The sequence below is a fragment of the Festucalex cinctus genome, chromosome 1 (assembly GCF_051991245.1).
Source record: "Festucalex cinctus isolate MCC-2025b chromosome 1, RoL_Fcin_1.0, whole genome shotgun sequence".
Classification (NCBI taxonomy): Eukaryota; Metazoa; Chordata; class Actinopteri; order Syngnathiformes; family Syngnathidae; genus Festucalex; species Festucalex cinctus.
The window spans coordinates 41,156,039-41,170,516 of NC_135411.1; the positions used below are offsets into that span (position 1 = coordinate 41,156,039).

The 14,478-nt window shown below is 38.3% G+C and overlaps 1 protein-coding gene across 1 annotated transcript; it reads right to left on the bottom strand.

The window, feature by feature from the left end:
• Positions 1-150: 150 nt before the first annotated feature.
• LOC144029066 (chromobox protein homolog 1-like) lies at positions 151-13,041 on the bottom strand. The gene is made up of 5 exons (XM_077535693.1): positions 12,816-13,041; positions 9,011-9,263; positions 7,467-7,635; positions 4,256-4,350; positions 151-2,819 (listed from the first exon to the last, which is right to left on the bottom strand). The coding sequence occupies exons 3-5, from the start codon at positions 7,572-7,574 to the stop codon at positions 2,669-2,671; spliced, it is 354 nt and encodes a 117-aa protein (XP_077391819.1). The 5' UTR covers positions 7,575-7,635; positions 9,011-9,263; positions 12,816-13,041; the 3' UTR covers positions 151-2,668.
• Positions 13,042-14,478: the final 1,437 nt, after the last annotated feature.

Below are 14,478 nucleotides of genomic sequence, written 5' to 3' on the forward strand. Positions count from 1 at the left end.
TCATTGAGTGTGACTCATTCATTCATGACTCATTTTTTATTAAATTTAGAAAATTTCCCCTTCTTTACGCTTTTATGGGGTGTGCTACTATATATATATATATGACTTCTTTCATCAATATCAGGTATGTGCAAAACACAAAATACACAATTAAGAAAATTAAAAACTTTATTGTTTAACAATTGAAAGTGGATCAGCCATTAATTGTGACACTGCAAGATACATGCAAAATGACTAATTTGATGAATACAAAAAAGCTTTTCAGACAAGAAAATGAATCACAAGACTGTTCAGAACTAATACTGATGTACAACAGAGTTTTTGTATTAAAAAAGAAAAAAAAATGATTTGAAAGCACATTTAAAAAAATATTTGACAGGGGCTGATAATTAGTTTAAATGAGGTGTGATTAAATCCTATCAATTTAAAATTCAGTGTAACCAAAAAAGAAACTCATTCTTCAGGTTCTTAAGGCCAGCTCTTTCTAAAAGTCCATATGTGATTTGTGCACGCAGAACTGGTGGTTTTCATGGTTCTGTAATTTGTTTTTGTTTTTTTCAGTTTATGTCATAGTGTGTCACAAAGTAATTGTAATGATACATACAAAGTGAAATGTATGACGGTGGAACATATGGATGCACACTACATCGAGAAACAAGTACGTTCAATGTAAGATTAGTTCCTGCATCCCTTTTGTGTACGATTTAAGTTCAGAGTTGTGTGCAGTACTTGTCAAAAGTTTGATGAATGCTCGTCAAAAGTTAATATTGATTCAATAAGTTTTAAGCACATACATTACATTCAAAGGCTTAGCTACTTCTAACCGCATGTGTCCTCTTTAAATGCACATATAAACTGATTTGTATTTACCACAATGGCTTGAAAGTAAATTGTACTTCACAACTGTGGAGACAAAAAACAAACAAAAAACAAAAAAACAATACTATCAATATCATACCAACACGAGTGAGTTGTTTCCAAATATGAAAGGCTGAGAAAGGTGAAAATTGGTCACATACAGCTGAATTTTATGATGCGAAACTGCTGAAACCATCTTCAACTAAAAATTGAAAGCACACACAGAGATCCAAAGGCAGAACATGCAAGCTGACAGTGACGAGGCAGAGAGTTTTATTATTTATGTCAGTAATTTCAAAGTTGTAATTGACATTTGAATGTTAGTCTCATCCAAAAACAATCTATAGGCTGGAGTTGAGCTGAAATTTCTGATATTAACCATTAGCCTCTGAAACATTATCTCTGCTGTCAAATCCAAAGCCACAAATGTTTCAAATGACATCAGATGATTTCATCAGTTAACAGAACGAAATTAAAACGTAATAGGGAGGCTGACAAAGTTTTGATTCCAAATTGGTGTTTCTCTCTCTTAACCCTTGCATTTGGACTGTAGGAAATTACAACTACCGTAGTAATTACACTTATATTTTGGTTTAGCTGTGCATATTGAATATCAGTGTTTTAGACTTAGCAAATAAAAATGGGAACGCCGGTAACAATTGAATCATTTATTAAAACTGTAGCAAACATTTAGTATACAAACTGTAGTTTAATTGATTGAAACCTTGGCCTTTTGTGCACAAACTACTTTGGGTTCACCAACAAATTGTCTCATGCTTTGATGCCAGGAAGCCCAATTTACATTATCCCAATTAGTGTTGTTCCGATACCGATACTGCATTAAAACAGTGGTATCAGTATCGGTGAGTACTCACAAGTAACATGCCGATACCATAAATTCCAACGCTAATATAGGATTTTGGATGCAGCATCTTGTGTCTTGCTCGTGCACGACATTCACTGATATGTGACATGCTCAGTGCATGCAGATCGAAAATATCCGATTGGCCCTTGAATGCTCTGAACCAATGGCAGGACAGTTTTTTCATGTTGAGGAAAAAAAAATAATGTAGGTATCGGTATGATAACGGTCGATACTGTAAAGCTAGGTATCGGGATCGGGGGCCAAAAATCGGTATCGGAACAACACTAATCCCAACACATGATTTCGTTACGGCACCAAATGGGGTGAAAGATACAGTACAGTTAAGCTTACAGGCTTAACACTAGCAGATGAGTTGCCACATTGGAAATCATGGTATCAATGCCACACCAAATAACTCCTGGTCACTTTGAGGCATAGACCACAAGACATACATGACCATGAAGTGTGTAGAAGTAGAAAAGGAGAAGTATGGATTTCAATGGAGGAGACCAATTTGTTTGCCCAACCAATATGAATTGACAGCTCTGCACATACTGTATAAGACTTAATAACAGCTTGGATTGTTTCACTGTATATCCATTTTGGCCTACGTTCAACAAGGCAAGAAAGCAGAACAATTAAAAAAATGTAATGGTTAACATACTCTTAAAAAATATTCTAAGTCATAATAAAAGTAGGTGTATATTTTTGAAAAATTGAAGTTTGCATCCTCACATCACAGGAAATCAGCACCCCCAAAACAAAAACAAAAGGAAAAACAACAACAAAAAAGTAATGGTGGCAATTAACACCCCACTTCCCTGGACTTTTTGCACTTGCCAGAGTGTTTGTTACAGAAACTAAGCTCTACATGTGTATGTACTGTACTTTTAATTACAACCTTGCACCTCCTCTTTCTCTTCTTTGTATGCTTCTACTTATCTACTAGTCTTTTTTCTCCTCCTCCTTCTTGTCCTCTTCCTCTGTGGGGTAAGAGTGCCAAGTGAGGCGCTCCTCATAGAAAGAGATGACCACCTGGGGGCAAATCACGTTGGCTTCTTTGGCTGGGACAAGATCAGCCTCATCAGAGTTCTTCCTGTTATGAATAGCAAAGAAAAGGGGTTAAGAGGCAATATAATGAACACTTAACTGCCTTTTTATTTTTTTGGACTGTAACATACCAACAACATTGTGTGAATGCATGCAAATTATGGATAGACTGATTGTTTTTTTGTTTTTTGTTTTTTTCAGCGCTGATACTGATGCCGAATATTTGTAGACAAGGAAGCTGATAACAGATATTTGAAACCGATATTCATTTTCAGTAAAAAGGGGGGGGACAAAATATTGGTGTCAAAATGTTTTAAAATAAAAATGCCAATCTTGACTCTGTCTTAAAGCATGCTTATGGAATTTTTTTTTTGTCTTTTCAAAATGTACAAGTTTTTTTAAATTTTTTTTATTTACTTAACCTTAGACAATTGACATCCATTTAAATTTCTAACGAAAACATTCAGAGATCCCAAGGTTATCAGTTCGTCTTAAAACGTTAAATGGAAACTTAAGCAAGTAAATACCGTAGCTCTCTATAGTTTTCTACAGTAAATATTTTTTTCACAAATCTTAAAAAACACCTGAAATCTTAAACTTTTACATTTCTTTGTTTTAATGGCAAACAAAAACAAATGGTTCAGAAGGCTTCCAGCGTGAGTAGCATCTTTTATAATGTTAACTGAAATTTAAATAAATAGCTTCCTGAGATTAAAATGTTTAGATTTACCTTTTAGCGGCAGTCAGATTTTAAAAAACGACGATACTGAAATTGTCAAAATGCCCAATATCGGCATGTGGCCCATCTCTAATGCAAATTGTACAAGAACTTACAAAATGGCCACCCCAAAAGATGGATAAAAACAGTCGGCGTTTGCTGCTTAGCACGTATTCCACAAACGCAGTATTAATCAGAATGCCATGTTTAGATGAGAAGGAGTAAAGCACAAACTGGTCACCGGTCAATAACAGAACACATATAGACATTCAAACCAATTAGAAAACATTCAGGCACCATGCAAACTCCACTGTGCTGCCAGAGATAAACGTTAACCTTTCCCAACATAATGGTAATGCTAAACCCCGGAGAAATCAAAGACCTGTTCATGATTGCAAATGTACAAGCTCATCTGTGAAGCACAATGGAGTTAAAATCTCAGTCAAACTAAAGACTCTAAACTCTATGACTAGTCTTCAGATGTGACCTAGTGTGAGATCATGATAGTATTCCAAGAGTCTTTTCTGAATCTTCAGGAAGTCTTCTGGTGCAAGCCCAGCATAAGTTGTACAACAGATCCAGATGTAAATATCTGGAAACAAAACTTGAACTGCTTATCTCAGGTTCAGGTTTTTTTGTGTTAAAACCAAATGTTTTACTTTTATTAAAAAATGAAATGAAAAATGAATTATAGTCTCACTGTTTCATGTTTTTAAGGGGAGTGCATAACTGGACATTTATGAATTGCAAATCAAAGAGCCCACCATTTCATCAGGAACATCAGCTCGCCACTTGAATCTGTTGCACCAATAATTCGTTCTGGCTGCAGACCTCTCCCAAAACCTCGGACTTTCTCACCCTAGAGACAAGGAAAGCACACATGAATTATTTGACTTTCACATTGGCGGTGGAAATCTCCATAGCAACCTAACGATTTCATTAGGATCGATCGATCGATCCGTCGATCCATCCAGCCATCTATTATAGATTGATAGAAAACCCACATTGTGTAGATATTTCTAATTTTGCAAGTGTCTGGGACACATTGTAATATGCTCTTATACAATATTTTTTGTTCGAACCCACGGGAGTATTGGATTGTTTGTGTCTAACAACCTGCGTGAGTTCAGACTTGAATGTCATTAAGTAAAAGTTCAGGACAAGGCTAAGCTGGTAAACACTTTACTGACTGTATAAGGGTGAACTTGCGTAGAAACATTCCACAGTACAGTTCTCTTGATTCCTGATTGTTGAACCAATTTAAGATTAAACAGAGAATTGTTGACCAATTTACCGTATTTTCACGACCATAAGGCACACCGTATTATAAGGCGCAGTCACAGTTACGGCTGCTATTTCTGTGTTTAACACACATATTAGGTGCACCACACTATTGGACGCAGGCACTTTTTAACATATGCTAGCTCAAAACACATGGTAGCATGCTATTGTGCTAAGACATGCTAGCGCTAGCGTGTGTTTTTAAAACGGCAGCGAGCAGAGCAAAACTGAGTTCGGTTGAAGTAACAATGTAAAAGAGAGTTCAAGTTGTAATTAGGGCTGCCAAGATTAGTCGACTCGTCGTGACTACATCGACGAACAAAAGCATCGACGGCTAATTAAAATAGTAGACTAGTCAGTTTTACATAATATATAATCAGCCTTATATTTGTTTTTCTTCCCAAAGTGCCTTAACCGCTCATTTGACTACCTGACGCTCATCCTCCTGCCTGCTGCCTGCTCTCACTGGATGCACATGCGCAGTAGTATTAATACGGGTCAGACGTGACGTCACCGGAAGCCATATACCGTAATTGCCGGACTATAAGCCGCGACTTTTTTATCACACTTTCAACCCTGCGGCTTATACAATGATGCGGCTAATATATGAATTTTTCATCCTGAACTGTAACAAGCATTTCTAGTAAAAAAAACAATTAAATTAACACTGGAAGCGAAAGAATATTTGATCTTTTTCTCTTTCTGTGTAGGAGGATTTCCCATCGACAAATTGATTTATTTTCACATTGATATCTTTGGGGATCTATTTTGTACTGTGAATGAGGCCATCGGCGGAAGGATACATGAAAAGAAGTGGGGAACTTCTGCCATTAAGTTAATGACACAGCTTGACCAAGACTGGGAGGCAGTGCCGTGAGAGTTACACCACAATTTATCATTAGATCGTGAATGTTTGGGCGAACGCAAAAGCCGGCATGATTTCCAAGGAGCGCACGTCAACGAGACTGACTGACAATGAGACGGAGCCTGATGTGTTTGATGTAGTTGCCCAGTTTGTTTTGGATACAGAAGACGAGGACTTTAAGGGATTTGTGATTGATCAAAAGCAACGCGAGTACATTGTTATTGCTCTCTGCCTTTTTAAAAACTAGCGCTAGCATGTGCTAGCGTATGTTTTAGCATACTGCTAATGGCATGCTACCATGTGTAGTGTCGCTGGGAGCTTGGAGGCGCTCCCAACATGCTTTGTGGTACTGGCGATTGAAATGGTGTTAAAAATGCACGTTCTGTGATAATTATTCTGCTAGTTAGTGGTCTAGTTGTTGTATTGGTTTTGGTAGTGCTTTCTAGGTTGTTGCTACATGGTGATTTAATTTTGCCGTGACACCATGATTGTACATGACATGGGGAAGAATGACTTGCCTGCATTCTGCTAGTGGAAAGTAAGCGAAAGCTTCTGCTTACAATAATGAAAGTGGTCACTGGTCCTCACTTACATAGTACCGTCTTTCTTTGTAAATATCTCATTTTCAATGTGGGCTAGAGGTAAGATCTTTAGCCCGAGCCCGACCCTCGGGCCTAAAATGTCAATCATTACGTTCGGATCGGGTCGGGTTGGGCTTCTCTCTCGCTGACTTTTTTTTAAAATAAATATATGTTTATAAAACTGTATACTAAAACGATGTATGGATACTAAACTAAGGAATACTTGTAAATAAATAATTTGGATGAAACAGAGGAGGCGGTGCTGCAGTATTTCTCCGCGTAATTAAGATCAGCATCAAGATCTCTCTTTCACTCTTTGTCTGGCCTCTTATTCTGTGTTCCAGCGTTATTTCGTTGTACAAATGTATTTATCATGATCATAAAAATATATAGATTATTTTAGCCTTAAAAAATCTTGCGTTTTTTTTTCCTGCCAAAAATACTATGGGATAAATTGAAATTTCGGGTTTGCTTCGGGCTTGGGCCTGCAAATCAAGTTAATTGGTCGGGCTCGGGTCGGGTCGGGCTTTAATGCCTGCGGGCCTGGGTCGGGTCGGGCTGGATTTTTTAGGTTCGAGCTTACCTCTAATGTGGGCACATGTGGCTTATAGTCAGGTGCGGCTTATGTATGGACAAAATGCTTTTTCCTTTAGAAATGTAGTGGGTGCGGCTTATAATAAATCAGGTGCGCCAGCAATTACGGTGTTTAGTGCAATTTTTTTTGCATTATTATTATTATTTTTTAAACATTAATGTAGTTATTTTCTAAAAATGTATGAAGGTTTGAACATTGAGAATGTTTAAATAATAAAGAAGTGTGAGAAAATGTAAATGCCTCAATGAGAGATGTTTACAAACTGTAGTGAGGGGTTTTAGAGCCTTAAAACATTTATAACAAATGTAAAACAAAGCTAACTATGGCACTTTGCGGATTTCAATTACTGCGGGTATTTTTTTGGAACCTAAACCAGAGCAAAACAAGGAAACATTGTACTGTGGCGATATAAAAACAATGTCAACAATGTCGGACAATATCATTGCAGTCTTTGAACACCCAGCCAAAAAGGAGTTGCCGGCATAGAGAATGGGGAGTGGGGAAGTTGCCGGATCTGGTATTGTTTACACCTGTTGCAATGGAAAAGCAATGGAGGTCATGGGGTGTGGTGCCGGCTGGGCCAAGCCAAATAGTGTGGTGCTGTTTGGGGCTAATGGAATAGCAGCATTAGCATCTTTGTACTTTCCCCTTACCTCCTCTTTCTTCCTCTTGCTCCCTCTCTCATCTGGAGTTCCTGTTGCCTCACTGACTTTTCTCTTGCCCTCCCTCTTTTTCTCCTCCTTCTCCTTGTACTTCCGCATGAATTCTGCAATAAGGTCAGGGCAGTCCAAATTGTCCTCTGGCTCCCATGTATTGTCCTCACTGAAAAGGGAGGTGCAGAAAGAAAACAAATTGAATTAGTTACAATACAGCCAAATGTCGTGGTGCAAAGGATCATCATTGATCCATGATCGGTACGGATCACGCCACTCGTTTGGGATCGCCGCTGTTCTTTTTAAAACCATCATTAGTTTATATTTTGAATTATTTAAAATCATGTACAAATTAATAATCAAGACAAGATTATATTACATTGAACTTTGATCACATTTTGAAGCATAATTTCTGACATGTTCATAACTTGATGGCGATACTGTGGCTTTAGATATTTATTTTTTTGCTGTAAATCGTTAAGTGTATTTCAAATTGAACCAAAAACTATGCAGAGTAGCACGAATACTATGAAACTATAATATTTCACTCTTCTTGATGACTAAGCCTTTTTCAATGTAGGTCTAGAAGGTAGTGAAATCAGATAAGTAGAATTAGGGAAATACACTGTGCTAAATAGGGGTGTGAATTGCCTAGTACCTGACGATTCGATTCGTATCACGATTCACAGGTCACGATTCGATTCGATACCGATGAATCCCGATACGAATGGTCACGATTCGATACCGATTAATCCCGATACGAATTTATAAGTCGATTGTTGCGATTTTTTTCCATTCATATTTAGAAAATACTAATCAGTAAGCTTGTAGAGTGTAAGATTTATATGAAAATGTATTATTTATTTATCTGAAATTTCAGTCTTATAGAGGTTGTAATCTGTTTCATGTTTGAACAGCATTAAAATAAAAATATTAAGGCTTAATGTGCCGTTCATATAACATTCTTCCATGCTCAAGGTGTGAATCCTAAAAAAAATAAAAAAATAAAAAATAAAAAAAATCGATTCTGCCGATTATTGAATCGATTCGAGAATCGCGCGATGTAGTATCGCGATATATCGCCGAAACGATTTTTTTTAACACCCCTAGTGCTAAACAACTAAAATAAGTACCGACCGGTACTTATATTGTTTTTTTATTTCATTTCATTTAACATTTATCCAATATGCTTTGTTTTGCTTCACTAGTATGTGTATTTTAAAAGCAGCAAATTGATCTCCACAAAATGTGGTATGCACCTGAAAAGAAAATAAATAAATACAATTAAATAAATAAATCCTTAAAGATTATGAGGAACTTTTTTAAATCACCGTGCTGCATATTATAACGAACTATTTTGTGCTTTATTGTAATGTGTCGCCGTTGAGGGGCTGTGGCAAAGCTGTCACATTTTGTTGAGTCTTGCTATGTCCGAGTTCATAAACGCAACACTGTGCGTGGTTGCGACACAAAGGAGAGAAAAAAAAACACTCCGGTTCATGTTCCAAATGTTTGCTTTTCTTTAAAGATGATAATGGACTCACTTTGAGAAGCCCTTCCATTTCAGCAGGAACTCCACTTGGCCCTTCACCACTCTGCGGTCCAAAACCTTTTCCACCACATATTCTTCCTCCTCTTCCTCCTCTGGTGATGCTGTCGCTTCTGTAGGTGCTGTTGGAGTTTCAGGAACTACAGGCTGCTGTTGCTGCTGCTGCTGCTGTTGCTGCTCCTCCTCCTCCTCCTCCGCATTGACCTTCTTTTCTACTACGGTCGCCAGCTTGACGTATAATGAGGACGCTTAAAGGATAAAAACAAGAATATCAAGAGACAGCATAAGAAGTGCACAGGTTCTGTTTGCACTTGTTTTGCATATTTGTAAAATACTTGCTGGACAAATTGTATCGTGTCACCAATTACACTCAGATTTCAGTTTTCTTACTTAAAGCATATGCAGTAGGAATAGAAAAATGTTGAATTGTGATTGTATTGTATTGCTGTTAATAGGGGTGGGTGATATGACCTAAAAATAATATCACGATATTTCAAAGAAATTTGCGGTGACGATATTTGGTAATAATTATTGAACGATAGATTTGTGATTGGTGCTTAGCACTTTTATTACAGCACAATATACAAACCACATTTTTTTCCACAATTAAAATGTAAACAAAGTGCAAATATAGCAACCGTAATGGAATGAAATGTAATTTCATAAAACAGGCTAGGTAGTTTTAACCCTGCAAGGTAACATTGTGACTAGGGATGCACGATATCGGAGAAACATGCGATATGCGATATAGTTGCTCAATATAGCGATATCGATATTATTGCGATAGTTAACATGTGCCTAAAGAAATGACATTTTTATTATCTAATGAAAGAATTACATTTTTATTCATGCGGCAAAATAATCATACTCGATGTATTCTTAATTGTAATTAAACCTCGATAATGTTCAACTATTGGATGGCAGTGCACATTTTCGTTAAGTACACTGTGTTCCAACTGTTTTGCATTTGCATTAGGGTTGGAACACCCATGGAACTAGAGGCGTGGAAACCAAATAAAAAGTGAGGGTGAGGAGGGGATTTTTTTCAGAGTGCAGTGGTGAATTGTATCAGTCAGTTCCTCTCCTCCTCCCTCGTGAGTTTTGAACTGAGTGTCTTCTCTCCTTTTTTTTTTTGTCATGTTTAATAAATGTCAAACAGGTAAACCTGACAGTCCGACTGGTCAAATTCAGCAGATAAAAGCATAAAATTCCATATCAAACTTATTGCATGTCTTTGCGATATGCATATTGCATAGGCCAATATTGCGATATCGATATTTTTTCGATGTATTGTGCAGCCCTAATTGTAACATACGGTAACTGCTTAAAGTACTTGAAGTACATTTACTGAGCAGATACAAAGAAAACACAAACACACAAACCTTCAGAAGTCAGTGGCAAATTGCATGAGTCAAGAAAGTCAAGAATTATTTTTCACCTGTGTGGTTTAACACTCGTGTTGTGCCCCCCTATCGTTTAGGCATTGGTTATTTTGCCGTAACTGGCAACCCTCCTGCGAGCATTATTTTGCCGTGAATGTCTCCGACTGGTCAATCCGAGGAATGAGAACATACCATGATTGCTTTCTTGTAGACATTACTAGCGAGTAGGGATGTTCGATACCACTTTTTTAGACCGATACCTATACCGATACTCAGACCCCCAGTACTCACCGATACCAACTGCCGATACCAGCAGTACATTTTAATTAAAAAAAAAAAAAAATCACTAAAAGATATTTTTAAACAAATATATTTCCCTTAATTTTGACCAAAAAAAACAGCACAGCCACTCTTCAATAGTGTTAACGCTCAAAATAAAAACAACAATGCTCTTTTAGTTTAGGATTCACAATTTTGAAGTATTTCCAAATCGGTGAAGTTTTGGTGAAAAACGCAGACATGCTTGTGGATTCATTGTTGTCAAAACCGGAATTGATCCTCATGATTTTCCATGCTGTTAAACTGCTGCAGGCTAGCTCCAGCTTCAGGCAAGGAGGACTCACTAGATGTCACCCCCCGTATCGGTCGCTTGTACTCATTGGTGCCACGAGTACTCGAGTACTTGAAAAAAGGCTGGTATCGGCCCGATACCAATACCTGGTATCTGTACTCGCCCATCGCTACTAGTAAGTATGAATAGCACAAATGTGCACTTTTAGGGTGCTGCACGATAGCAACGTGCACGCCTTCTCGTCGAAACACATTAGCTTTGCGGCCGGTTAGCATCACAAAGTCACATCAACTCGGCGGCGACTTACCAGTCACAGTAAAAAAAAAAAACGCCGCGGGTTGCTTATCTTGGCCAGAAAATATGCGACCGCTTCAGTATTTGCATCGTTTTTATGCAACAGAAAACGATGCGTGTAGGTCCAAATGGACAACATGACGTATGATGCTATGGATTACGTCACTACGTCTATTTCGCGATTCTTATCACCCAAAAAAATACACCAGTAATAGTGTAGAAGGTATGATATGGAACACCTCCAGCTGTTAATGTTTTATGTTCATTTTGTTGTGTTTCTGCTTTGTGACAGCTAAGGCTGTTCGAAAGCGCTATATAAATAAAGATGACTTGACTTCTATGATAGCAACATGAAAAGATATTCCAAAAATGACAGTCTGTCAAAATGTTGAGTCTGGTTGGAAACAACAAAATACATGCTTTAAACTACAAAATATAGAAAATCGGATGATGGGTTCTGGAAAAATATAGATTTGTGTGTTGCCTTTTTTTTGGTATGTTTTTCTGTGCTATGGCCTCAGGTCACCTGGAACAGGATTTGCTGTTTGGACATCGTTTCAGTTCTACAACAGTCTGTTCCATAGTCCCATGCCATTATTTGATAGGCAGATTGTTTTTTTTTTAAGTTATGCATTTTTTTAATCCTTAATTTAGCGTGATATGTAAGATGCCATGTTAAGTTCAACAGGCGTCCATATTAAGACGTTTGGGGAGTCCAGTCATTTTGTTCTCTGTCTGCAGATTGATCAACTGCCTCTGTTCATCTTGTCAATAAATACGTGAAACAAAACTGCTCGTCCACAACTCTCGATTGGCTGCAAGAAATTGTAAACATAATAATAATAGTAGTAATAGTTGTTCGTCTGTGTGTGCCCTGCGATAGGCTCCAGCACCACCGCGACCCCGGTGAGGATAAGCAGTTCGGATAATGGATGGATGGAAATAAAACGGTACAGAGCGGTATTTCAACCGGTGACCTTAAGTTATAACCCATCACCTTTGGACCTACCGCTCTACCCCCACTACACCACGAGCTGGAACACATTCACCGGCGTAAAAGTTGCACTTGCAGTTCTCACGCCATTCACGGCAAAATAGCACTAGGTGGCGAGTTGCCGGTCACGACAAAATAACCTCTGCGAATGAAAAAATACAACATATTATTATTATTATTATTATTATTATTAGGTTGTCCCTTAACTACATACATTTGAACACACAAATTCCATAGGCTACTATATTAATAAACCATTAACACGAAAAATACTTCAGATAATTTAAAATCACTGGCGCTCTTATCCAACGACCAACCATCCTGCATTGAATCAGTAAGGATATGCGGACGACGTGTTCTGATCTTCACATACTCTAAACACCAAGCGCATATTTTCATTTTGAGACCGAACACCGAGAAACGTCGGCAAATGGCATCGGGCTTTTTAAACGAACTTTTATCCGACCCATAAACACGGAAGAGCCGGCCAGACTCTGCAACCGGGAACAACATGGCGATGGCGTGCTTCTCTTCATCCGAAAGCTCACGAAAGCCTTACCGTTACGATAAAACGTCTGCGATCTTGAATTAGCTTCTCGTAGGGTCAATTTAACCACTACTGATTCGGCTCTGTTTTATGCTAGTAACAGGACTGGCTGCAGTAGTTGTGACCAAAAAGCTACTCAAGGTTCAGTGGTGTTCTTTGTCAATGCAAAAGCTATACGCTAAACAATACAATAGCTTCTGCAGCACAGCTAGCAAACCGTCAGTAAAGTCTACCCGCCAACAGCAATTCCGGAAGTGACATAAAAACTAAGGGCTTATGGGTGTTCGTAAAACGAACTAGATCACGCATCGACGGCCGCATTTTACGTCAAGGTATCCGCCATCTTGCCACAGTCGTTTGTCAAGCATCTTCTCCTGCTTCGAGATGAATAATGCTGCATTGGAAGATGGTCGGGAGACGGACTTTCCCGACTTCAGTTCAAACGAAGATGAAATAAATTCCATAAGTACTCAAATTAGTTGTCACCTTCTCTGAAGCATGTGTTTTGACAGCTAATTGCACTAAATGTGAATTTATGGCAATACATGACTGCAACCTCACAGAAGTATCCCGATTAAATCTTGTGTGAATTACCTGTGAAATAGACACTGCTGCAAGTGAATCATTAATATAACAACAATTAATCAGTGTAAACTCAAATTGAATTCTTGGCTACAACGAGATCTCACCATTTTTGGGAGAACATATATAACTAAAATGGAATCTTTAGCAAGGTGTGTTTATCCAGCATATTCTATGGCTATACCAGATAAATCCATAAAAGCAATAAACCAAATACATTTTAATTTTATCAGAAAAAACAGAGTCCACTATATTAAAAAATAATAATCTAAAATTGTAAAAGAATATAAAGAAGGTCAACTTAAGGCAAAATAAAGAATGTGAAGATGGACTTAAGGCAAGTGATTAATTAATTATTATTATTATTATTATTTGTTTAAATGCTGTACTAAAAATTAAATTAACCTTCCGGTGTGGTGTGGGGGGACTTAAGTGGAGCACACTGTTGATGTGATGTAAAACTCTAAGCCTAAATCGTTAACCCACTCAAAAAGAACAGAGGCAGCTTGTTGCTTTAACACTATCCATCCATCCATTTTCTGAACCGCTTGCTCCTCACAAGGGTCGTGGGGGGTGATGGAGCCCATCCCAGCTGGCTTTGGGCAGTAAGCGGGGTACACCCTGGACTGGTTGCCAGCCAATCGCAGGGCACACAGAGACGAACAACCATCCACACTCACAAGCACACCTCAGGATAATTTAGAGCGCCCAATTAACCTGCCATGCATTACTTTGGAATGTGGGAGGACACCGGAGTACCCGGAGAAGATCCACGCAGGCTCGGGGAGAACATGCAAACTTCACCCTGGAAGGCCGGAGCCTGGACTCGAACTGGAGTCCTCAGTACTGAGAGGCGGATGTGCTAACCAGTGAACCACCGTGCTGCCCGAAAGTGATTATTACATGGAAATACAAGCCGTTTGATTAGCTCGTAAAGCTGGTTTGTTTATAAACACATTTTATGTAAAATGATGTATTGTAGCACATCTCCTGGACTACTGGAGTCAACATCGTACATCCCCACCCCAGTCAGACGGTATGGGTGAGGTGTTGGATCTTCAGATGGAACCTGCCAGCTAACTGTTGATAACGT